The 27,128-nt window shown below is 42.7% G+C and overlaps 1 protein-coding gene across 1 annotated transcript; it reads left to right on the top strand.

The window, feature by feature from the left end:
* The first annotated feature begins 888 nt into the window (after window positions 1-888).
* Window positions 889-14,324, top strand: LOC142956844 (leucine-rich repeat-containing protein 24-like). The gene is made up of 5 exons (XM_076098602.1): window positions 889-932; window positions 10,101-10,299; window positions 11,240-11,518; window positions 12,154-12,322; window positions 13,078-14,324. Exons 2-5 carry the CDS (start codon window positions 10,138-10,140, stop codon window positions 14,322-14,324), a joined length of 1,857 nt encoding a protein of 618 aa, XP_075954717.1. The 5' UTR covers window positions 889-932; window positions 10,101-10,137.
* The last annotated feature ends 12,804 nt before the right edge of the window (window positions 14,325-27,128 follow it).

Below are 27,128 nucleotides of genomic sequence, written 5' to 3'. Positions count from 1 at the left end.
GCCGCGCGGTTCGGCTTGAAATCACTTGCCCTTGGCGAGACAGAAATGGCACTTTTTCAACTCGGTCCCGCCGCGCTTTTGCACGCTTGTGTGTTGTGCCTGCCACTGCAGGGAATATCACGACAGGCGTCACTCTGTCAGCGGCAGCGCGTGCGGGGATCACATTTTCACGCCCGTAAACCTTTCATAATAAAAGACGGGGCCGCTGTCCGTGGTGCTGAAATCCCTCTGCTTATCTGCAGAGCAGAGAGTCGCTGTTTTATCATGGTTTCTACAGCGCCGGAAATTACACTTAAAGTTGAATGCAACAATCGGTGCCAGGCAGCCACCCAATTTCTGTTTTGAAAGTGAATGACCGAGAATACCCCACCCCCACCCCCCCCCTCTCTCTCTCTCTCTCTCTCTCTCTCTCTCTCTCTCTCTCTCTCTCTCTCTCTCTCTCTCTCTTACTCTCTTACTCGTGCACCGAGAGAAAGAGAGAGGGGGAGGGAGTCAAGTCAAGCAGGGATAATTAGAGGAGTGGGTCACTGTTGGAAACATACGCGTTGGGGGAGAGCGCAGGAAAGACAAAAAAGGGGGGGGGGGGGAAACGTATCAAAGCCGCACAACAATATCAGAGGAGGGCGATAAAGAGTCTAAATCGACCACCATCAGCGCTGACGTCCAGCGTTGGCAGATATGCGAGTGGTTTCCTCCGGCTCTCAGCATCCAATTACAATGGACGGGCTCAGGCTGTGCGGACTCTAAACCGCTGCCCAGTCAGGAGCGAGCGGAGGGAGGCAAACAATGCGCTGGCTGCTTTATCTGCAGTGATTTGAAGTGGGATTCATCTTTTCTTGTTGTTGTTTTCTTTTTTTTTTCTTTTTTCTTCTTTTTTTTGTCAAAGTAGGTAGACTGCTCCCAAGATCAAGTCCACGCACGCAGGGGAAACGGTAGGTCGCAGTTGTCTGTTTGGGAAATGGGGACGGTGTGCGCTTGGGATAGTAACACAGAAGGGTTTTTAAAATGTTGTTTTTTTCAGTTACGTAGACATAATTTAGGATCACAGGCTCGCGTTTGATACAGTTTAATCTCATGAAGGGATATAGGTTTTTGTTTCTGTCTATTGAATTATAGAACTGTCTACAATGCACTTTGGGAGATTATAGCATGAGAGTGGAGCAAAAGATCTGAATTCTTACGTGTTTCTTATAGGATTATGTCATGTTGAGAAGTGTGATGAAACGTCATTATTTAACCCTGAAGGCACCCAAACCCCAAATTGCCCCAGTAGCAGATTCCCTTATTATGTCATGTTAATATGTGTTAAAGTAAAGTATATCCTAAATAGACTGCATACATATTCGATATAGGTCCAAAATTCAGTCTACCCTTGTGATGAATGGGGTGGACAAAATATTAGAAACACCTCTCAGTATAATGCAAAACAACAGAACAACAGCTGAAACTACAGACCCTAAATTAAGGATCACTGCTGCAGACTATCCTCAGTAAACTCCCTTCATGTTGTTATTCCTTTCTTTTAGCTAATAGTCTACAATCTCATGCAGTCCAATACAACAGCCCTGCAATAACATCTATCATTATGAAGCTCATAATGTTTAGTTTTGCGAGAGATAATCGGAAATGTGTAAATCCAATTATCGTATGTTAATTATTGAGGTTGTAGTAGAAGATGGTGTAATGGACTATATTGAGAGATGTTTTGTAATTATGTATAATTTACATTTACATAGAAAGGAGGGGGGGCAGAATATTTAAAACACCTCTTCTGATATTATATTATAAATTATATTCAGAGTAGTCCAGTAAAACACCAACAAACTTCAATGCTAAACATGTAATTGGGTTACCACCTTTATGACAGCGTCAACATAAACTGAGCATTAACGAGCATCCGAAAAGTAGACTTCATGGCAGAACAGTATTCGATTGCATCAGACTGCACAGGTGTACTGAATAAATTGGGCACTTGAGTGTATTCTTTGTATGTTTGTAACAGTATACAATTCAACAATCAAGCATCAGCATCAAGCTGAATAAAAACCTTGAAACAAAAACAAAAACGAACATTACAACCATCTTGATTGTCTGATTCATTGCAGGGCTGTTGTTTTAGGCTGCATCCGTTTTGGAGAGGTGTACCATATGAACTGGTACTATATCCCATAATGCAAACTTACTACGCATGCTGATGTGTTTTTGTTAATTGGTCTTGCTGTTTCTCTTCTAAATACACAATTCAAAAGGTAAAAAATACATTTCCTATCAAACGTTTTACAGCAGCAGAGTGATCTGCTAGTTAAGATTTGCTATTGTTTCTCCCATCATGCCGCAGTACTACAGCAATAAAACAGCTGTCTTGATCTTAGAATGCAATTTAGAGACAAAGTATGAGCAATTTCGCTGCAGAGCCACTGTGTATTCACATCACATGGGAATATGAAAGTGATACTGTTGTGATGGGACAAAATGAAGCATAATAAGATCAGTGCTGAGCACAGCACACACCCTCTAGGAATCTGGCAGGAATATTACAGGGGCACTATGGGAGACGCCAGGAAGAATATAGTGTTAGGTCACTACCAGATTCCTGGTACAGATCTGTCCGTACTGTAAGACCGTCATGTTTTCTGATTTTGTCTTCTAAGTGGTTTCTTCCCTAATGTCAGAGTGTTAATGCACGTCCCTCTGCTTAATTGCTATTCTGCACACGAAGCGGCGTGGAGCCAAACAGCGGGCCCCTAGATAGGACCTCGTTTGTGTAACTCCGAGGGTGGGGTGTCTGTCTCATGTGGAAAGATCTGTACAGACAAGTTGACTTCTTACGCCTGCAGAGAGCTTTCATTTTTCATTGGCTGCTGTCTGCCAGACAATGATAACTGAAATCTCTCTTGGCTGTAATTGTATTGCACCTCCAGTTCTGGCCTGAGTTGAGAACGACACGGGCAGATGGCAAAGATCAGCTGAAATACGAAATGCATGAGCAAAAAAAAACTGATTACTTTTACAGTTTCATTATTTCCCCTCTATATGCGAGACGTCACAGATAAACACAATATAGGCTACATGCCAGAGTATTATTTGACATACGTCGGACGTCCATCACTCGCAGTCAGCGGATGCTGTCACTTTCACTGCAACAAAGAAACACAATTTATAAGGATTCAATCACTCCCTCTGCAAACACTACTGCACAGGCAATATTACTGAAATTCAATAAAGCGGGATGATAAGCAATTGTTATCGAAGCGTTGCAAAGCATTCATTCAATTTTGGACAAACCGACTGTGCGCCCGGTTTTATTGCTGCTTGAGTAATACCTGCGACTCAACTGCCATAAAAATGAGTAATATTTATAATCAGATTCACCCATCTGGAACATTGAAGGGGGAAAAACAATAATGCAACGGCTTAAAAGAAAGCCAAAAAAATCATGAATGCAAACACTTCTATCAAAATGGGGTATAGGATTGAAATGGAAGGGATTGTTCTGCTTCTCAGTAGAGGACGATGTGACTCCCCTTCATCCATCTTCCAACCTGTCTGATCTCATCCATCCATCACAATGTGAAACCACTGAGCAACAGTCCAATCTGATTGGCGAGTGTTTGTGTCCACTTTCCCTTCCTTTCATTACTGCACACTCACATAGAAGAGTGGGCGAACAGAAGTGGGCACAAAAACAGGTTAATGAGAATCATCATTCTTTAGAAATGTAGAAATCAAACCGTTTATTCCGCTCTGGCATAATCCGCTGACTTGTAAATTAAAGTGTGACAGATGAAGCTACTGAGAGTGAAATTGCTCTGTTCGATTGCATCAACCGACCAGGACAATTAGAATGGACAGTGTGCACGTGCGAGAGAGACAGAGAGAGACAGAGAGAGACAGAGAGAGAGAGAGAGAGAGAGAGAGAGAGAGAGAGAGAGAGAGAGAGAGAGAGAGAGACTGCAGAAAATTGGCATTTGACGCAAGAAATCGTGAGAAAACACAGGAGCAAGTGTCAGACAGGTGATGTTGACACTGAGATATATTTGAAATGTGAAAGGCAGGAAATGTTGACCGCTAGAGTATTTTTCAAAAGGTGACAGGAAATTGCTTACTAAATGCCTGAATACAACGAGTGACAATGACGCACAAACACAGACCATGGTTGATGACTCATTCACTTTTATTGGTTTTCAAAAAAACTGTATAAATCACAAGTATCACTTTGAAGGGATAGTTTGACATTTTGGGAAATGTGCTTATTTTGGTTTCTTGCCAACGATCCTGCTTTCATATCTGTACAGTAAATGTGAAGCTAGAGACAGCAGCCGGTTAGCTTAGCTTAGCATAAAGACTGGAAACGGGGGCAAACAGGCTCTGTCCAAAGGTAATTAAATGCACCTAAAAGTTGACGACTTGACATCTTTACACTTTTTTATTTTACAGATAAATGTCCATAGCTAATATCTGTGCCAAGGAAAACTGTACGGGAGTATTTTATACACCGTTTAAATGATATAATGGCTTAAAATGATTCATAACAAAAGGTGTGGCCACTCTGAATGACAGGTGGGTGCCGTCACAGCATTTAGCTGTCTGCTAGGTGTCCCCTCAACTAATTCAAGTCACTGAACTTAACCTCGTGGAACATTCATGATAAATACCAACATGCATTTTTGTGATGAATACATATTGGGAGCTCTTTTGTAGAGTTGCCTGTTAGCGAAACTCTCTGAGTGGATTTAGGTTCGCCCTGGTAAGCAGTGCTGAAGCGTCTACTGTGTGTCTAAGGCTTTTGTGAAAGGAAAAGATGGAAGGAGTAAAGCGGTATATGCACCGCCGTTGTGAATGTGAAGGAAATAAGCTTATTTTCCCAAATCAATAAATGCAAAGTACTTTGTGGCTGTTTGTGTTGCGATGCACTGATTTGCTCACATTAAATATATTGTTTTCGTATATTGCGTCTCTTTAGCGCTTCTCCTTCTACTGTCATCCGTCTGACATTTTTCCTGCAACGCAATGCATGATGGTAGTTTGGTTAGTGACCATTGTTTTCCATTATTTTTCATGATGCATTGTGGGATACGTAACTTACTAGGTAATGTAAAGTATATAGGGGGTAGTGAGTGCCTTTGGACAGAGTCGTTGCTCTAAGTCAGTGGTTCTCAAACGGGGGTCCGTGAAGGCACTCCAGGGGGTACGTGCGATTTTTAAAATATATATTTAAAATTAGCATCCATTCAAAAATCCTTGAAAAATAGTTATGTATGTAACCTATGTACTTATTTTAACCCAAACCATGATCTTCTCCTAAACAAAGCCAAGAAGTTTTGTTTTAATTCAACCACGTGTTTCAGACTGTGACCACTTCGCAACGCTAAATAGGACGGTGCTTAAAACTGCCACAGCAGGACCGCTTCACAATGTTTAATATAACAGAGGGCGTTGCAAAAGCTGTGTTAAAAAATGTATGACAGAACAACGGAAGTATTATGCATAGAAAAATATCTTGATTTGACTTTCTCATACCTAAACAAGAGACTAGTTTGCCAATGATTCTCAACATGTTGAGTCTGTGTTTAGTCATGCAGAGAAAGAACTGGATTTTAGAGGGAAGAAAGCCCAGAATAACAAAAAAAAGAAAATCACAAGGTTAAAAGAGGTTTACAGTCTCTCGTTAAGCTCTGAGCAATGATGACGTGACTTTACAATAACCCCCCCCGGACAGTGAGTGCATAGAAGTTAATCTTGTGTGGAAAATGGATATTGATTATGCGGTCATAAAGTTGCTATTGTGCTTTTACTTCTCGATTATCAGTCGCAAATCAAATTGGACTGCAGGAGTTCCAACACAAAAATGTGTTGAAGCTTGATAGACAATATGAGTTATTGGCTCTAAATGATTCCACTTGTGGTCGGAGTAACAGCGCTGCTATTCACGGTGCATTGAGTAACAAGTGTGACTGTTACCATAGTTATTGCCTGTAAAGCATCATATTGGCCCTGACAAAATCTGTTTTTCTGGGTCGCTTTGAACCTCTGCGCAGTTTACATCGATAACCTTTGAGCTTTTTTTTCCTGCTGGCCAGCTTACATCACCAACAACAGTCTCTAGATTGCAGACTCTCACAGCAGTTTATCATGTGAACTCTTAAAAAGCAAAGATTTATCGAGTTTGTCCGCGCACAGAGACATGGAGTGAGGGTTTTTAGGCTCCGCTGGGAGAAGTGGCTGCTGCTGCTGCTACTGCTGCTCAGAGATTCTGCTTGAGGTAGCCTGACAGTGAGACACGCACACGCACACACACACACCACACACACACACACACACCCACACACACGCACACACACACACACACACACACACACACACACACACACACACACACACACACACACACACACACACACACACACACACAATCAAGCAATACACATGCACTCATTTACTTTGTGTTTCTCTTCAACACAGACATTCACAAATGCAATCCCAAATCCCCCCCACCCCGCCAACATCTGTTTTTGTGGTAAAAAAATCAATGGCTGCAGAGCCCAGCTGGACAGAGCAGTAGTGGCAAAATAAAGAAATCAATGCAGGCTTATTAACTGAGCAGAGCTTCCTTTACCGCTGACACAAATAATATGAGCGAGTGTTTGTGAGAGTGCGTATATGGCTGCCAGTTTGTATCAGCCTGGGTCTGTGTCTGTGAATGATGATGGCTGCTGCCGGTCGTGGGCAGGAACCGTGAGTGCATGAGCATGTGTGTGTCCCTGAATGTAGGTGGCTAGTGTACAATGCTTCGTAGATGTGCTTTGCATGTTTATGAGCGTGTGAGCGCGTGTTTTCACGTGCACGGTGGAGACTATCGCTCAAAGTCAGTGTGTTACTCTTGGTTTAGTGCCACAGTGTTCTCGACGTGCCTTGGCCTCGGTCTATTTGTGGACAAAAGGATGCTCTGAGACAAATGATTTAGCACCTGTCAGTCAGCGCAGAAGGACAAGAGATGAGAAAGAGAAAGAGGTCAGAGGCGGCAGAGTGGGGAAAAATGGTGGAGGCTTTTTCAGAGACACCACGAGGGGAAGGAGAGAGGGGAAAGGAGAGGAAAAAAGTTCACGTGGTAGAAAAAGAGAATTTACAATTTAGCTCCGGGTCATCTCATAGCTCAAGTTCCTGTGAGCAATTTACCCCGGGAGATGACAGCTTCTATTTTTGTGGAGTTGTTTGCCTAACACCAGCTCACAGGAGCTGGGCCCCCGCGAGCAAACCTTCCCTCATCACAAGTTACCATAACAACGGGATGAGGCCGACCTGCATCGGTGGCAGCGCGGGGAGGTGAACTTTGCTTCTGCCCTCCAGCACTCTGACTGGCTGCTGCACCTCCGACACATCAACACCCAGCCTCCTTGGGAGAAAGAATTAAAAGAGAAAATCAGAGCAGCAGCTATGCGGTGAATCTTGTTGTGCTGCCAATGTTCGGCTCAGCCAGACCCGTGATTGTTCCGAAGAGGAATGATTTGTTTGGCAGCGTGAAAACAAAGCGCTGTGTCAAGAAGAAAGAGACAATTGTCATTTCAGAAATGCCCGAGACAAACAAACAAGTTGCTTCGGAGTCTAGAGCAAAATAATGTTTGCAGAGCCACAGTGGGTGGTTGCATGTTTGGAGGTAAACGCTGATACCACAATGCCGAGCAGGGTTTGTGTGACGTGCATTTTATTAGATGTCTTTTTTTTTTTTTTTTGCCATTTGTTGACTGGCATCTGCCCTGGCAGGTCCTGCAAGCCAGTCAGATCTATGCATACAACATTACGCTCTAATCATCCTATTTGCACATCTTTACACAGTCAATTGGGATATTTTGCTGACCTCATTTTTTTAACGCCGAACAAAGCAGCCCCCTCTATGAAAACGTCGACAGTGCCGAGAGCGGCTTAGCTAACGAGCATCTGATTGTGCAGATTACGCGTGTTCCGCAGAGGATTACCGAGACCGAAATGAACAAATTGACCTCTTCCCACTGAAATCCCACATCAGCATGACAAAAGATGAGAGTTCGAGACTGAATATGAAATAGTCGAGCATACACTGGGAGACAAGTTGCAGTCAGCAGCATTATTCAAAGAATCCCTCTTCCCCGGATGTTTTATTTTCGTCCTCGCCTCCTTCCTGTTTGCAGACCCTGATGACTCCATTGATTCTTGTCTCTATACGTCTCATCAGCCTCGTCCTAACACTGGATGCGTGGCCCAATTGCCGCTCAGGCTTTTCAAAGACAGAGCAACACTGAAATGAGCGGAGACGTGCACAAGCTGCTTTCTCCACCTGGCAGGGCTTCATTTGCATTGATCTCGGGCTCATATTCGAACAACACATATCAGACTGCACATCCTGTTCCGTGTGTATTCTTAGCCGAGGGCAGGGTGTCTTCCTCTTTGCTTCCCTTCTGACACTTTTCAAGTGAGTCAAAGCTATTTAGAAATCATCCCACTGTGAGAAGTAACAAAAGCTCAATGACAGATCAAGGCCTGATTCAAAATTCAATTTTTTGGCCTTTCTCCTCCCTACAATAGAAGTACATCATTTCTCTCCACGCTTGTTTGGAGAGCTCCGGAGACGAAATTGCATGCTTTTGTTAATAAGTGTGAGTTTTTTCTTTTTGCTGAGAGAAGAAGATTGAACAGTTTATGTAGGTCACATTGTATTAAACTGGCTGGCTATCCTCGTAAATGCGCTCAAACATGCAATATTTAAATCCAGTTCTTTGCTCGTTTGCTTAATAATGCAGTGAGGCGGCACCAAGGATGACTTGTCAGCCACTGTAGTGAGCCTGGTTCTTTTGCACTTAGGCAGTAAATTACTGGTTCGGGATTAGAACACCGCAAATGAGACACGTTTGATATCAATCTGACGGAGCAGTTCAAACAGCCTACAAGCTGAATATTTATCAGTCACAGTGTATTTCAGGCACAGGGCCCTTTCATCACTCATCTGTAATGAGATCTGTGTGCATTCTAATAATTAATAAACTAGACGTTCTCCAAAATCATTCCGAGCAAGATGTAAATGCTATCAATTATCTGTCTGGGTGACTCTGCAATCTTAAGCAAACTAGATTTTTTTTGTCAGACGGGTTTATGGAAACACTACCGGGGTGCACATGAATGTTTTATAACAACGTGAGACTTTAGATCAATGAGTCGTCTGCTTCTCCACTGGATGAAGATTCTCCAGAACGAGGCGGGCGACTGAGCGAATGAATCTACCTGCTGTCACCGGAGCAGAATGACGGGGCTCAGTGTGACATTTCAACATGTATTTTTATCTCCATCCGACCCTGCAGTATCTTGATGCAATCTGCTGCCAATGAACTATTGTGAACGCTGCGGGGCTGCATGATATTGGCTGACTGCCGTGAACTGTGAAGCGTAACAATAAAAATCCCTTCCAGGCTGTAGCCTATAGAAATATTAAAAAATAAATTAAAAAAAGACAAAAAAAAAAGTGTGCGGTGTTGCTCAGTGATGGGTTCCGTATCAAAGGAAGATATTGCCATAAGGTGCAGCAAACAGCCAACGCTTGTGTTTTTTGATCAGATGATTAGAGCTGGTTGCCACTTGGGGTTTGCTTTTGAGAAAGTAAATGTGCTTTCTGAGATTGGGGGGGGGGGGGGGTCAAAACGGAGCCTCCGTCTCTTTACTGCACATTGTCTTTGTAAGACAAAGAAAGCGACAGAAATAGAAGGGGCCGGTTTGTACACACATTAACAAGACAACAGAGAGGTCCTTGAGGCAACCTGCGCATCTTTTTTATCACATCTTTAATTAATTGAAGCTCATAATAGAAGCTGCTGCAATTCCACTGAATAGACAGTTGAATGAAAAGCAGGCCCGGATAATACTCTTGTGTTCCAGTTTTTGTTTTTTTACTATTTAAATCGATCCTCCCTTGTCATTTCATATCCATCTGCATATACAACGTATCTGCAGCGGATGAAGAGGATGAAATATATTACCGTGAAAAAAGAAAAGAAAACGGTTTTGTTGTTGTAACTTCAGCAGAGCGATTGATGCTAATACATTCGTCTCTCCCCTCTCTCGCTTTCTCTTCCCAGGTTTTGGGGTCTGAAGGTCCACTGTTAAAGAACCGCCATGGTCCTCTTGCGGCTCTCCAGGCTCGTCCTAGTCTTCGCGGCCCTCATCCCTCGACCGTCTGCGGGATGCCCCTCCGACTGCCGCTGCTACAGCCTCACAGTGGAGTGCGGATCTCTTGGGGTCAAAGAAATCCCGCAGGGCGTCCCTTCTGTTACCGAGGTCAGTCGGCACAATCGGCAACAAGTCCGGGGGCGCTAGCTGTGCATTGCTATCGACCTTCGCCCCCTCCCAGCATCAGCGTTTTTTGTACCAGCTGACTTCCTGTCTCTCATCCATTCTTATTACCCTGCAATGATTGTGGTTAATCAATTCGCTGTGACCCTCTTTGATGTAAGCCCGAGGGAGGAGTTGGCTGTGTAATTATTCATTCTTGCTCAGAAAGTGACTCTCGCACACCCTCTGATCATCTGTTGAGAAGATGTTTAACATTACAACGTCTTTTCCTCTTGTGTTCATGCCCCCCCCCCCCCCCAACATTACTGAAGCTCATGAATATTAATGAAGGCATGTTCCGCATTAATTGTTCCATTAACCTCAATCAGCGGGTCCGTCTCGTCGATCATACTTCACCTCATGGCCCGTGCTTGCTTCTTCGAAAGCACCACCAATGCAAGCGCATTTAGCAGTCAAGCCGACAGCCATGCATGGGGAGGTCAAGCGCACCCCCCCGTGAAGCGCCAGTCACTCAAACGGTTTTCGTTAGCTAACAAGATCTGTGATTTCTGCAGCATTTGGCAAAAATAACTCAACTGCAAAATAAGAGGAAAAGTGCAGCACGACCCTCATCGTCACAGTTCTTATTATCACCATCCTGAACTGGCTCATTCCACATTGTTTGTATTGCCCACATTAACATATCTCCAAAGCTCTGCACAGCCCGGTGAGTGCGGAATGCTCTAACGGTGGCCCCGTTGTTAATGCAATCTCTCCTCATGGTTAATACATTTTTCTACTCAGTGAGCACAGCACGGCAACACGCCACGCTCTCCTCCTTGTACAAAATAAAACCGGCAATTTAAACATCACATCCCCTCCTCTGTGTCTCTGATGTAATCAATTTGCGATCACTTTGCTAATTTGATTTGTCTCTCCACTACAGACCATCTTCCTCCAGGACAACGCTGTAGTGCAGATCCGTCATCTGGACTTGACTCGCCTTGGCAGCCTCCATTACCTCTACCTTCAGAATAACAGCATCTCAGCCCTGGAGCCCGGGGCGTTTCTCAGCCAGGGGCAGCTGCTGGAGCTAGCCCTCAATGGCAACCTCATCCACCTGGTCACCGCGGACATGTTTCGGGGTCTGGAGCACCTCCGGATCCTGTACCTCGCCGGGAACCAGATCACTCGAGTGCAGGACCACACCTTCAGGGGACTGCAGGTTGGAGAGCTGAGTTAAAGGAATGAATGGATGCAGGTCTTGACATTAGCTTTTTTGCTCACCAGCCACGGTGGCTAGTGGTTTTCAATTTTGTTGTTGAGAAATTATGTTTTGTTTGATTAAAGTTAACTAGGGTGTGCTACAATTTACTTGACGAACTAGATTTACAACTTATTTTAAATGCAAACAACCACTGTCAAGCACCCAATTCAAGAATACACACACACACACACACACACGCTAGTAAGAGTGATTGTATAACACAGCACTGCAAAATTCTGCCCGCATTTGTCAAGCGGTGAATAGATGGATAAAATTGATGGCTTGACAGCAATATTTAATGCTCATTTTGTCTTAATCTTTCAAAAAACCTTAACCCCAATCCTTTTTAGTGAAGTGAAAAAAACTTAGCTTTTGCCAGCAAAGCTAAAGCATTTCCAATATGGGATGTATTTTTATGGATTATATAGAATGACGTGTGCGACTGTAAATCCAATTCACAACAACATGTGGGACTAATCCCTTCCAAACAGGAACACTGTACAGCCTGAGTCAGGAGGAATTTGACTCATCCTGTCTTTGACATTTCTTTTCCTCCTCCTTTCCTCTGCTTTACGTCTTTTTGCTATCTGCAGCGTCTGCAGGAACTCCACCTGCAGGAGAACAGCATAGAGCTGCTGGCAGAGCAAGCTCTGTCGGGCTTGTCATCTCTGGCCCTGCTGGACCTCAGCAAGAATCACCTCCGCACCCTGGGAGCCTCGTCCCTCAAACCGCTCGTGAGCCTGCAGGTGCTCCGTGTCACAGGTAGGCAGAGCGAGGTCTCGCTGTAAGATGACATAATCCTCCACGATTGAATTTAATGTAATTTAATGTGCCTTGAAAAAAATGCACTGTGAATGCACTGCCACAGCCACAACCTGCATGCTCACGTTAATGGAAATGAAGTGCCTTTAAACATGTTTTACACATCAAAGTGTTTCAAGTAATGAGACAAATTCCCTCAAAGACACAATTTTAAAGAATATATTGAAGGAACACTGTCTGCAAAAGATATCTCCTATCCGAGGCAATTAGTCCCGCAACGAGCACCAAGTTTAAATTATCGTAAGCAAAATATATTTAGTTTACCAAACAATATCGCCTCAAGGTCAATTTAGCAGCAGTTCTGGAGCTTTCAATCCTATCACATGGTCTTCATTAGCAGTAGGAGTTTGCTCCGCTGTCAGGGAATTGTAGATCTTCGCATTTTCATTTCTTCTGAGCACTTCAGGAACTTCTCATCCGTGTTGGCTTGAAGGTGGGGATTCAAAGTTAATACTTGACCTTGGAAAACAAATCCAACTCAAGGACCATTTAGCAACTTTATTGGAGCTTTCAACCTTATCAGATGATCTTCATCAGCAGATGGAGTTTGCTCAGTTTTCATGGAATTTCATTGCACTTTCAGGGATTCTCTGCCACTTTGGCTTAAAAGTCAAAGGTTCATTCTTGTGATTGAAAACAGCAGTTGACAAAACCATAATTGGTTTACCTTGTCTTCTTCCATTCCTCACCTCCAGAGAACCCATGGCGCTGTGATTGTGCCCTGGGCTGGCTCAGAACTTGGATCAGCGAGGACGGACAGCGTCTGTTGAGCTCTGCCGAACAGCGTCGGCTGATGTGTTCCGAACCACCTCGCCTCTCCCACCTCAGCCTGGTGGAGGTGGCTCCCAACAGCCTGGTCTGCATCCCCCCCGTGGTGCAACTCGAGCCCAGCCACCTGACTGTGCGACTAGGGGAGAGCCTCCGAGTCTCCTGCCAGGCGTCAGGATACCCTCAGCCTCAGGTGACCTGGAAGAAAGCCTCCCATGGCAAGGCCCAGTTGTCGCCTCGAGGCCTGGTTCAAGAGCTGGGACCCAATGGTGAGCTCTTCAGGCCCGGAGCCGGAGGAGTGGTGACGGCCCTGCCAAGCAGTGGAGGGATCAAGGTTGGGGGCGTTGGAGGAATCCAGGGGCTTGTGCGTGGGACCGAGGAGGGCGGCGAGAGGGACAGCTTTGATCCGGACATGGGCAGTGGCATGCTGTTCCTCAGCAACGTGACTGTAGCGCATGCTGGCCGCTACGAGTGCGAAGCCTGGAACCCTGGCGGCGTGGCCAGAGTTACCTTTCACCTGGCCGTCAACATGTCTTCTTCTTCATACTCATCCCAGTTCTGGCCTCGTTTGAACATGCACTCCTTTGCTCCCTCTTCGTCCAACTCCTTCTATCAGCCAGAGGTTCTGGATGTAAGCCAGGAGCTGCTCTACGAACAGGACAGCATGGACTTCTACGCTCTCGGCCCCGCGACGCAGACCGCCATTGCTGTTGGCATCTCCCTGCTGGCGCTCACTGCTGTCCTCCTCTTGATTATGATCTACACTCGTCACCAGCAGTACCGGAAGGAAGAAGGCGGCTCCTACTGCACCAGCAAGGAAGAGAGCATCCTCTATGTAAACGACTACTCTGACGGACCCACCACCTTTGCGCAGCTGGAGGAGTACCGCGACGACCACGGCCACGAGATGTACGTACTCAACAGAACCAAGCCCGTCCTGGGCTCTGCTTCCTCCAGGTGTCCCATGATGAGCGGGTTTGTCCAGCAGAAGGGTATGAAGGAGGCCCTCCTGGACCACGAAATGGTGCAGACACTGACCAGATCAGGGGGACTGGGGCTTCGCAGAAACCCGGCAGACGGAGTTGAGGGACCCCTAACAGCAGATCCAGAGGAGCTCTTCCTCAGTCAGAGTCTCCTCTTCGGATCGCAGGTTGCCTACGAGATCCACTGTTAAAGGGTTTTAATTGAAAAAAATGTGCTGGTGGACTTAATTAAAGACAGTAAAGGAAATCACCTTGGTGCAATGATTTGAAGCATCAGATTATTATGTTGTCTTCAATAGAGGGGAGAGCGTCAGTTAATGGTTGCTTGGGGAAACCTGGATCACAATCAGCCTCTCAGAGATCCTCATCTGATTGATTGTATGACATTAAGATGGGTCAGAGTGATAAACAGGGATAATTAGGGAATTAACAGCTGAACCATACCTGTCTGTCTCCACATCTGCCCTTTAAAGATAATTATGAGGGGCTAACTTTATCAGAAATGGTTTGTATGACAGTTCGTCTAAATCCTCACGACAGACGCTGAGACTGTGCAGCACGTAGTGGCAACTAACAGTATGGATGAAAACAGTGAGTCATATTTTGTACTTTTCTTGTTTTGTGTGTGTTAGTCAGTGTTTTGTGTAAATATAATAAAGCTAATTTTCACTGTGAAGTACAGATGTTTTGTGGACCCCGTTGCAGATTGCAGATCCCATTAGAATTAGACCGAAACCAATCCTCTTACTGGAAGTACATAGTCAATACCCATATGTGTGAGTGGGCAGGGGTGGGTGGATTTGTTTAAAGAGGTTCATTTTGAATGCAGCTAATTTTTTTTTTTTTACATTTCTACCACAGCATTGATTTCTACCTATTTGTTGCAACACTAGAACAAAGGAATCAACATTTCTATTGTTTGAAATGGAATCTTTGGTGGAATTAATTCCATTAACATCAGTCTGTAACTGCTATTCCAGTGTGAATACTGTACATTTTGTCTTCAGTTTCTACATATTAAAATGTATTTTAAAAGAATTGGTGCTCTGTTTCTTACAAGTCGGCCGGTCGCTCTAACACAGCTGTTCTGCTAATTCTACGGCCAAACTTTACTACAAAAGCTTATTGCTTTTCTCCTTCTCCTTATTTTCCCCTCAACCCATGACATGAAGCAGATGAGTGTGAAAGATGTGTTTTTATAGAGACTTTGGCTTTCAGTCACTGTGTAGAGGTCCATGGTTCATAAACCTTTACTGTAATTATTTTCCTCTGCTGCCAAGCACCGTGGCATCAGTTGTGCCCTCAGAGCTACTCGTGGACTAGAATAGGAGAATGCTTTTGGAAATGTGTTTTGAAATGTCAGATTTGTGCTTTATGCCAAGACCTAGAGCCATATTGATTTTCATTCAAAAAAACATGTCAGTATTCTTTTAAAATGAATAGTATTTTTTTGTATCGTTGTAGCTTTACAACTGTAAGAAAGGCAATGGTTATTTCAATATGAAGCGCAACTGAAGGGCATATTCCGCATAAAATAAAATTGTATTTCATTTATAATACTGCCTGTCACAGGCACTGTACAGCATCACCGCAATGCCAGTATGTTAAGTGGAGTTAAACGCTTACTTTAGCGATGCATCTTTAACCTGTTTCAATGGGACAAACGTTCCATTTGCAATTGCTGTCAATTTGACAGACCTATTTCATAAATATCAATACAGCTGGAATGTATTGCAATAATTTGCTGTAGCATCCCGGTGAGCATAGAGGAATCTAATTGAACGGAATAGTTCAACCTGCACATTAAGCAGGCTGACTGGTTTATCCAACTCCTCTTGGGAAGCAGGTTTTACACACAGAGAGAAAAAAAAACACTTAAGACATGTTATATAAGCAGTTATAAAAAACACAGTTGACAAAAATAAGCTTATTCCCTTTATTTCAGAGAGTTAAATGAGAAGATTGATTAGCCTAGCTTAGCATTGAGACTTGAACCTTGGGAAACAGCGAGCCTTCAGAGGTCAGAAATATGTTCACAAACTGACTTGTTAATATATGGTATCTCCTTTGTTTCATCTGTACACACACATTAATGTAAATACTAGAAATTGTGAACTTAAGCGGAGTTATGTAAAATAGCTACATAGGTGAACAACCAACCTGCAGTGACTTTACGGACTCTTGACATCACAGTAGAGTTGCCAGGCAGCCAGCCTGTACCTGGAGGCGCTCTGCGGTGCAGTGCTGGACGAATAGATGAATTGCACATTGATATTTACATATAGCTAACAGCCATGTTTAGCATTGGGAAAACTAGCTCGCTATAGTTAGCTAGATCTGGCAACGTTCGCACAAAGCTCATTTTCTTTCTCTGGATATGTGGCTTGTGACAAATGGGTCCAATATCGACTATAGAGCGAAATAACTGGATGTAAGGAAAAAACATCACGGTTTGGCTTAAAATAAGTACGATTGCAACATAACGCAAGCTACGGATGTAACGTCCAATGAGGTATGAGTAAAAAAATCACTCAACTGTCGGTTTCACGTGGAGTAAAAGTCCTGTGTTTGTTTGACAGACATGAATGGGACATAGCTTTTCTCGTCACTCGGAAAGGCGGAGAATAAGCTCATTTCCTAAAATGTTGAGCCAATGCTTTGAATATGATAAGATATCAATTATAGTGGCACACCAGAAAAGAATACAATTAAATACTTGTCAACAAAGGTGGAAAATTCGTCTTTGTCCGTCTGGCATTTCATTCAAACCTTAAAACATACATACACACACAAACCATGACAATGGCAGTACAAATACTCCAAGGTCTTTCCTAGGGAATGAATGACTTCTGACTTATGTTCTCTGTAGCCAGAGGCGTCCTGTAGCGCCTGCCAGAGTTTAGCTTGATGGACAGATCACAAGAAAAGGTGTCTTTCACTGACATTTCTATGAAAGAAAACAAAGGATTTCAGATGGCATTGTGTGTACAGCTACAGCCACAGCGGCCTCACAGCAGGCAGCTAGTACCAGGGACAAAAGTAGAACATTTCACAAACATTGAGAGAAAAAACCCAGACCTGATCGGAGCTTCATCGCAACAAAGCTGAAGATGTATTCTGCGGCTTGTGAAATGCTCTTATTGCATTTGTCCTGGAAAGAAAATGGATTTTCTTTTATGCCTGCTGTGATACAATTCACAGGCTGTGTCATTACACGTCCAACAAAGCCCCCGCTTACAATGGTTGTCATGGACACAATGGCTAAAAGCCTCAAAATGTCCAACGTGACTGTCTGTTATTTCTCCACAACTCCTCTTCAGCTGAACACACGCCGTGTGTGCTGAACTGTTGTTTCGTTTGCATAATACGGCTGCGCTCCTCCTCTAATCACTCCACATTCTTTTTCAAAGATCCCCACCAGTGTACCTGCAGGCGCGTGCTGTTGATTAGAGGCCTCCATAATTGATTTAACAGCCAGAAAATTATGCAGCAATAATACTAATGATAGCAGTGGTGTGTGGAAGATCAAGGTTTTAACGCACTGCTGCCGCCAAGAGCAACCCACTAAGAAGCCTTACCTTTTTCCAAAATGCACGAGCACTTTGTAATGCAACATAGGTCATTGCATGTGGGACATTCAAGTGGATTATCCATCCACTTGTGATGCAGAAAGAGGCGATGGCTAAAGATTTAATATTCAAGATTCTGGAGAGCGTGTTTTAGAGCTGCTTTACAGTTCTGGTTTGGGCTATTCAGAGACAGTCAAGGACAGCTACTGTCAACGGCTCAAATTATTTTTTCATAAAAGAAAAGAAGAGCAACACAACTTCAGTAACACGTGTAATACACAGTCACACGCCAGAGAGAGAATGAATGCGTGCCAATTGCCTTCCCTTTTCATAGCGAAGGTTGCCTGTGATCCCATCAATCAATGCGCAGAGTGAGGACGCAGCCGGGGAAGGCCAATACCTCATGGTTCTCATGCTGATGCTGTACTTTTTCTTTACCCATCACCTCCGTTCGTGTCTCTGTTCTCATCTCTCCTCCAACTCGGTTCAGCATCAGGGAATGAGTTTTTCCAGGGTCAAATATGAGATATGTGGGACTGAATTATTGATGCAATTCTACTCGGCCTCCACAACGGCTTTTTATTTTGTGTACAGTTCTGTCTAATGTAAGATGTCGTCGTCGCATTTTTGTGTTTTTGTTTTGGATTAATGCAGCCTTGATGCTGTGTTGAATGTGAGGCAGTCAAATGTATTCATATTGAACAGTCTCATTAATATAACATATATATCAGAGCGGGCATCTGAAGGATTCAGCACCGGTGTGCACCCGCAGAGAAAGTGTGGCAAAATTAGAATCAGAGCAGAAACAGCAATCAACCCTCCCGTGTGTTAATTCCAGTCCAACGATAATAAGAGGCGCTGTTTGATTACAAATCTCTGTGGAGAGTATAGTTCAGCTTGAGGGGCATGGCTGCACAGCCTGTGATTTCTCTCTAAGGATTATATGATTGAAAGAAATATTTTTTAAACAAACAATTGCCCTGTCAAACAGACAAACAAAAATCTAAGACCCCCCCCCCCACACACACACACACACACACACACACGTCAATGGTTCACGCTGCACTTGAGTGTTTTTCTCGATATCTGCAAAGCAATTTCCTCTTCAGTTGTGAGTTCTCTCTCCGAATGGACCTGAGCAACACCAACATCACGGTAATTGGTCACCCGTGGAAGAGAGTGTTTGGCAGTAAGTGCCAAAACACCTGTTAATGACTTAATGCAATGCAGTGTGATTGCAATCATATTAGTTTATTTATAATCCCAACAGACTAAACGCTTCATGCTTTTTTTTACTAATCATGAGTCTTTAAAAGTAATTAGATGTGACTGAGATTTTCACCATCTTGGCATAGTTCAGCAGTGATTAGTACCAAAGGTGTACCTGTTGTACCATTTACACTACTTATACATTACATTGTCTGCATTCTGAAGTATCAACAGTTGATTTTTTACTTCGTTGGCCGGAAATCTGATTTATGAACATGGATTAAAACACACCTTTTTACCCAGCTATGTAATATTATATATATATATATATATATATATATATATATATATATATATATATATATATATATCATCGATAATTATTAGCTTGTTACATAATAATCCCATGTCATAACACTGTGAGTAATAGTGTAACTAACCCATGAGACAGTTTGTCAGTTTTGTGGGTTTTAGATGAAGAAATATTGTATTAACACATGTTCTGAAAGGCCACAATCAGACAACATATTCTGTTGTATCATATTGTTATAAACACAGAGTAAAACATGTGTACTTGTACTTTTTCTTTAAAAATCTCTAATTTTACTTTTTTTACTTGAGTACTTTTAATTACAAGTATTGTATTTTGCAACATTTCGAGTCACTTACTTTACAGAGTAAAAGGAAAAAGTTACATCTGGTTGGTTCTTGTGAGGCGAGGAAGAGGAAGCTGGCTGTATATTTATAACTGACAAGTAGTCGTTTGAGCAGGGTGCTAAGTGCTATAGAGAGTGAATTACTTACTGTTGGTCTGAACATAAGGGCTTGTTCACTAGTGTCTACGCAATTTATTTTGTAGGCTAAAGAGGTTCTTTATTTTAGCAGTAGTATGATAAATAATCATAACCCCCCTTTCCCTTTTAAACATGTAACGCAGTAAAGTTTACTTAGAGTGCATTTTAACTGATCTACTTTTCTTTTTACGTAAGTACTTTTTTACAATATTCTAGTACTCTTTCCAGTAAGAACTGATCTAATTAGCCCCAAATAGAAGTAGATGTTTGTCAGATTGATGTAGAAGAAAGTCTCTCAGCTCTGGCAGTCCTTCAGCTGTTATATTTATAAAAAAAGAAAGATTTTTGCTAAAAAATCTCGTCACAAGCTGTTCACTTGTAGCCGATGCCAATCTGCACAACACAACACATTGCTACGGGGGTGCAGTGTGTACAGGAAGTTAAAGGTCAAAATAATGGAGTCTGAGCACTTGCTTGTTGCTGGCACTGTGAGGTCCAGCCTCTCGTACGTCAGACTTGGGAATCACTTGTAACACAGTGTATGTAGTGTATCGCATTTGGTGGTAAAGAGTAAAAAACGGCTGCAATTAAACTTTCGATAGTAAATAAAATGTAAGTGAAACCTGTGGTTGTCTCTGTGACACTGATGTACCGTCACTTATATTCTAGCCCCGAGGTGTGTCCTTCATCCCTCACCGTCACAGTGGCTGCATCCTTCCCATCACCCCTCGGCAAGTGTCACACGGTGAAATGTGAACGGCCGTGCCAGATTGCAAACCTTGAAAGCCACTTCTGATGGCTGCTAAATATTGAGCCACTGAACACAGTTCTCTCAGTCTGATGCTGACCACCGAGAGCAGCGGGGCATGAACACAATCGATGTATTAAGAGGTTAACAAGGTCAGCTGCTTTGTCATTGGAAGATGGGTATGTTTAGTCATGTACCAAGTATAGGCTACTGACATTGTTATGTAGAATATCTTGAATATGTTTGGAAGAATAACAGCCTTTTTTATGGATCTCACGCAGCTTTGAGTTTGAGGTCATTCTAATGAGATTGGAAAATGTTTCATAAAACCAAGGAGAAAATTGTCTCATTCTGCAGAGCACCACGTTCAATTGAAGCATTGGCCTTAACATAACAAACAGGAGAGTCGCCAGAACAAAAGCAATAAATGCCTTGAATATAAATGAAAAATGGCATGCTTAACCCTTTAACACCCACTCCACTTGTCGGCTAAATTAAAATAAATGGGACTATTTTTTATCGGTAGACGCTTGCAGTGGATTTGGACATAAAGTATTCAAGGATTTATTATATTGTTGGGCTTCTGGACTGCTTTGAATGTTGGGAGACACCACATTTTTAAAGCTGCACTATGTCAATATTTTTTATCTTTACAATGGATGAAATTACTCACGTGAAGAGGATCGCTGATGGCAAGTTACGCTCAAGTCTACGGAGGTTTTTAGTGTCTGTCAGCCAGGGGTGGAAGTACCTCTTGTTACTGGAACAAAGTTTTTTGTACTTGTACTTTTTGAGTTTATATAAAAGCCACTATGAGGAACTTTCCTTTATGTTGACTTTTAGTGGTCCCTGTGGACAAAAGCAGTAGTGTTTCCGAGCACCAGAGTCCTTTTAGAAAACCTATAATTTGAACGCAGCACACTCTGACAGTCTGCCCCGCTCACGTCTTGGTTCTGGTTCTCCCAGCGACGACGCTGGATGGCGGAGTAGTCGCGCATGCGCGCTACGTGACGTGTAAAGAAAACCGTGCAATCCTTTGCTGCAATATGTGTGTTTGTGGCTGCAGCCGCGGTACATGTCCACGTGTTCTGCTCTGGTAATGTTTTGTTCCACTGTGTTCTGAATAAATTAGCTGAGTTGTTTCCTCTTTTCTTGTTAATTATTGTGAGGCTACACTGAGGAATGCAGTTGTATATCTATTATTTACAATCAGTAGTATATTCATAATTGATAACCAGTCGTAGGACAGACTGCAAAGGGCACATCTGTTGGTTTGGACATGGGTTTGTAGCTGATGTTGTCACACTTGTATACAAGTATGTGTACGTTGACATTTCCTGCAATCTATTTTGTAGCGTACTCTTTAATTTATTACAATATTCATATATTTGCAGTATTACGAACTGGCTCACTGTGGCGACATTTACGGGAAAAGATGCTGCCAAACTCTCTGCACAATTCCATTGTTTTCACTCAAATATAAATTTCAAATTAAGCATGATTGAAATCTTAAGGATTGCCACTTTAATTAGTTTTACACCAGTACTCTTACCTTTTACCTGAGTAAAGCAGTCTAGTACTTCTTCCACCCCTGCTTTTAGCTCATTGTTGTACTTTTATAACCTTTAACTTTACTGTCCCTTGTTTCCAGCAGCTGAACGCAGCTGTTTTGAGCAAATAAGCTCTGAAGCCCCACTGTGCCATACCTGCCCAGCACCTGATGGTAGTACACAGAGCACTTAGCTACTAGAGAGCCTGACATTTCCATGAGGAGTTGGTGGAGACCAAAACAAAGCTAAAAGGAGATGAGTGCATTGTGACCAGACCTTTTTTAGGTCCAGACAAATCCCAGATGAATTATACTCTTGGTCCATGTCTGCTGGATGTTTAAATAGGTGCTAACACATTCAACATTTCAACTTTATAAAGTTATATTGTGTTTTAAGCTTACTCCACACTGGCCCCAAAAAATCCATTAAAGCAGCTTTAGGATGCACAGATTACATGTTCATGTATCTTTTCAGCAGTCTGTGACATACTCATAGTGCTAGCATCCCTCAGGCAGAGGGAATGAGGTGGTGAATATGCAATTATTTCAGTGTTGTAAGTCCATACTTAATGCATATTTAAACATCATACGCGGAGCAGTGTTTTATAATTCATTGTTATATAATCGTACAAAACGTTTCTAAGTGTGCTACACTGTAGCTCTGCTATGAGAGACTGAAACAAAGTGCAATGTCCCAGAAAACATTGGGCCCCTGCTGAGCTGGAGCTGTACTCATGATCAAATCACTATTATGTCCTTAACATAACACTCAAGGGCTTCATCGGCCTCTAAATGACCAAATTCACCTAAATCTCAACGTATACACACAGAGAAGGTTAAATTGAGTTGTTGCGCCAATAAATTCTCCAGTGACAATGATACCGCAGAAGCATGAAATAGATATTGATCCCATTGTGTCCTTCCATTTTCTTCAGCAGCTTACCTCTAGCAAGGGTTGTGGATGTTACGCATATACTACCATGGGTAATTACCCCCACAAGACTCCACTCTTCTTTTCTTTGATTACAATTGCCCTTTATGGTAAAAGTGTTAGGTCACTTGTTAGGCCAAATGATAAATAACCTATTGTTTATGTTTTATGAGGTTATTTTGCAAAACATAAAAACATTGTTTTGTATCTTTTTGTTCCAAATAAAGAACTAATTTCATTATAATTTAATAATTGAAGCCGCAGAATGTTTTAGGAGTTTGACAGCACTTTGTAGATGCAGCATATCCCCTCTCTGGAGCAGAAAGGTTTTTATATGAAATAACTTAAATCAGGGACTCATATATATATTTGATAGTTATTCTGAAATCCAACATTATCAGTTACAGCAAACTTTTACAAAGTCAAAGGCTGACGGAAAAAACTGTAATAACTCAATATTTGTGAAGTTCAATAAATGTTTCATACCTAATATGTTATTCAAGGTCCCTGCTCAGTCAAAGCAAATAGATATTAACTGCACTTGAATTGTACTTCTGGTATTGTTCTGTCTCTCAATACGGAAGACCGTTGTGTACCAGTGTTTGCATTTTCACTTGTGAAAGTAGTTGAGCAGTTGCCTTCCTCTGAAAACATTGCAAGAGGCGCCAGCTCATTTGAAAAGTTGAATTTTATGCATTGTATGTCTGCTAAAGATGCGAAGTAGGCCCAACATTTTCAGAAACAATTTTTCTGATGTTCAGATATGCTGATGTGTAAGGAAACAAGTGCCAAAATATGGTTGGATGGTGAATAGTTCAGTCTTTATCTTAGCTGTTGTCAAGCCCATCTTCGCTCAGAGCCCTTTGTTATTGCTCTGCCTTTCCTGCAGAGGATGAGAACACAATGCTTCTTGACCCACTTGGACCGCTTTTGCAGCAGTGCTGCTTCACGCTGGCAATGACATTTAAAATCACAATCCTCATTGTTGATGGAGCTCAACCCTGACGTATAGCCCCATCAGTAAATGGTCGAAACAGTCTCATTTCCTCTGGCATTTTCCATGACTCTTTAAATAAGAAGCAGCTATTCTGCTGCCATCAAAGGAATCCGGCTTAACCGCAATTAAATGTCAGAAAATTGATTGTCTATAACGCATTACAGTGCAGTCAGGAAATGGGCTGCAAGAACGTGCTAAACATTTGAGGAGTAATGAGATGCTGTGACACTTGTAAAATGAAGAGGACTGAAGTCTTGTGTGTAGCATCCTTAAAGCTGTTCATATTTCTCAGTCATTTCAAATGTTCTTTCAATCACTCGGTGCTTAAATTTCCTCAGTAATGCCAGACATCAACCTTTAAATGTTTGCGATGTCCAGATATATGTGTGTGTGCGGGGGTATGAATCTACAAAGATGATATGAATTTCTTCTATGGTCTCCGCATCTGCCTATTATCTGGACTCATATTTCTTGTGCTCACTAATGACTATGCTCAAGGACCTCTTGTGTTTTGCGGTGATTCACAACTAACAAAACAATTGACTGTTGTAAACTTTTAATGAGTTACTGAGTTCATAATCAGCATCAAAAGGCATTTCCAGCAATCGGCTAAGCTAAAAACAAGCCGTACCCAGGCTGTTGCGGGTCCCATCTTAGCCTTTTGTTGTGGCACAAAAACTGACATCCGTTGAAAAGTTTTGTCTGGGTATGAAGCGGAGCATGTGTTATGATGATACTCTACCTTCGCTGCCATCTCGACTGTAAGGGAGCCGAGATGGACAATTGAGTGAGATTCAACTCTTCTTTGTTCGTGACGGGAGATCCGCTCTCTTCTATGTTGTACCTTGTTTGCTGCGTTTTTGTCACAACAGCGTTGCCAACTCTTTTCCAATAGATTAGCTGGCAGCACTAGTTCCAAAAGTTGCTAAATCTAGTGAGACAGTCTCCATGTCTCACCCGCTCCCCCAAAAGGATCATAGACACAGCCTATTCAACACAATCACCATGGCTATTTTATTCTTTTTCTTGTCACCTGTGAGCATTTATTGATTGCTGTCAGTGGGTGTTATGAGAATTACAAGAAACATAACAAAAAGTGTTTTTTAAAATACATTATCCACCCTAGCTTTAATATATTGCCCGGTTGGCTCCCGGTATTGCTGCTTGCTGGGGAGTGTGCCCGCTCACATTGCTATGCGGGCCGGTTGCTATTGCTGCTTGCAGTGTTGTAGACGGCCGCTCATTGCTTTTTGACTCCAGGGAAGTGAAGGAGAGTTCAGTTGTAACTTTAGTGCATCCAGCAGAGCCACGGTCTGCCCACTTCAGACGACCTGCTCGACTCAGCCCTCAGAGCCCTCAGAGCCCTGGAGCCCCCCGGCCCCGCTGCTAAACGGAGCCAATCGCTTGTTTGCTTGTTGCTTTATGTGTCCAAATTGCACCAAATTCAATACTGCACGTCCTTGGGTCCTCCGCAGTACACCCGCCAACGGTGAAGCAGATCAGATGAACAGACGGACAGCTTTACAGTTTGACAAACAAATGCCTCTTGTGGCACAAGGTGTTTTGGTAACTGGAATACTTGCTATTGTTTTACCTTCAACTGTAAAAGACACGTTTCAAAAAAACGAACTCAAGGGCCTCTTGCTGTCTTACTCCAGAGCCTTCAACCTCATCTTCATCAGTGAGTTTGCTCAGTTGTCATGGAGATGTCAACTCCTGATTCCTTGACATTTGGATTGATACTCCTGCTGAGTCTCTTACAACAGGCTTTGGAGAAAGTGTTACCCTTTACCCAAACAATATATATGTTTCTTTTCCTTCTGGATGGCTTCCGTCTGCAGCATAGCACTGACATATCTCAAAGCAAGCTGACATTTATATATTTGTTTGTAGATGCAGCGTTTATAATAAAATGCCATTCTAATCTCTTGGCATCATCGGCAGTAGAAGATTACCCCTCATTCATTGCCTCTCTATTAGTATTATATTCTGCATTCTGTTAGCATGTACAAGGCACATTGTGGTGATCTTTGATTAATCTCCCAACAAACCATCCACAAAACTAAATACAATCACCCTAGAATCCACACTTACTTTAGAAAATGAATCAATCCAAGTAATCCTGTAGAAATAAAACCTCCAGCAACTCCAACCGTCTATATGAGGTTGCACTCCACCATTTGTTGTAATAATAACTTCATTTATATAGCACCTTTCAAAACAAAGTTGCAAAGCGCTTCGCAATAAAACATGAAAGCAAATAAGAAATGCAGGTAAAACAAGATTAAAATAAAATAAATAAATAAAATACAATCTGTTGGATGTAAAAATAAGCCACTTCAGAAGCAATTTAAAAGAGAACACTGACTTTGCCTTAGATCACAAGGAAAGGAGTTCCACAGCTTCGGGGCCCAGACAGCAAAGACCCGGTCACCTTTAGTGACCAGTCGGGAATTTAGAAATGTTAGTAATCTCAGGCTCATAAGGAATCAGCAGATCACAGATAGAGAATGTATTCTATCATTCTTCTTTAGCATATTGAAGATGAACATTGTCTTTTGCAGCCTGGAAATATTTAGCTTACACCAAATTTGACTCTATGTTGGCAGTGTACGTGTACTGTCCTTTATGAGGCAGCTCAGTCTTTTTACAGAATGAAAGGCTTTACATCGGGTCCTGTTGAAGCTACAACAAATGAAGTAAAGACAACAATAATGCATGTTCATCCTCACTAGGCGCATCCACATATACATTTGAAATGGAAATTTTCAAAATCAATTCATTTTCTTAGCTTTGTTTCCAATCCGACTGTGTTCACTGCTCTCATGTTCAAAGGAAGGAAGGAAGGATAGTAGAAAGTAGATTTAATGCTGAGTTTACGATAGAGATGCGCCTTTTAAAGGTGCAAGATCCGACATTGGAGGCATTTTCGATTGCCTCTCAACGGCTCTGTCGACGGCCAGCTGCTGGGTCATAGCTCATAGCTACTGGTGCTAACAGCGCTAATGGTGCAAACTACGGGGATAGTGCATACAGAGCTAAAAGTGTCAACCTGAGGGAGAACCAAAGGATGGGTACTATGTTATCAGCCGTAAACGCCGAATGAGATCAAGGCCGTGAGCTAACCAGTAGGGCACCCTCACACGCACTAACATGCACTAAAAGCGCTGTGACGACCCCTCCCTTCCACTTGGGGTC

Source organism: Anarhichas minor, unplaced genomic scaffold (assembly GCF_050575085.1).
Source record: "Anarhichas minor isolate MPS153535 unplaced genomic scaffold, ASM5057508v1 ptg000024l, whole genome shotgun sequence".
NCBI classification, from domain to species: Eukaryota; Metazoa; Chordata; class Actinopteri; order Perciformes; family Anarhichadidae; genus Anarhichas; species Anarhichas minor.
Note: the sequence above shows the minus strand (reverse complement) of the source record. Positions and strands in the feature narration are given on the sequence as shown.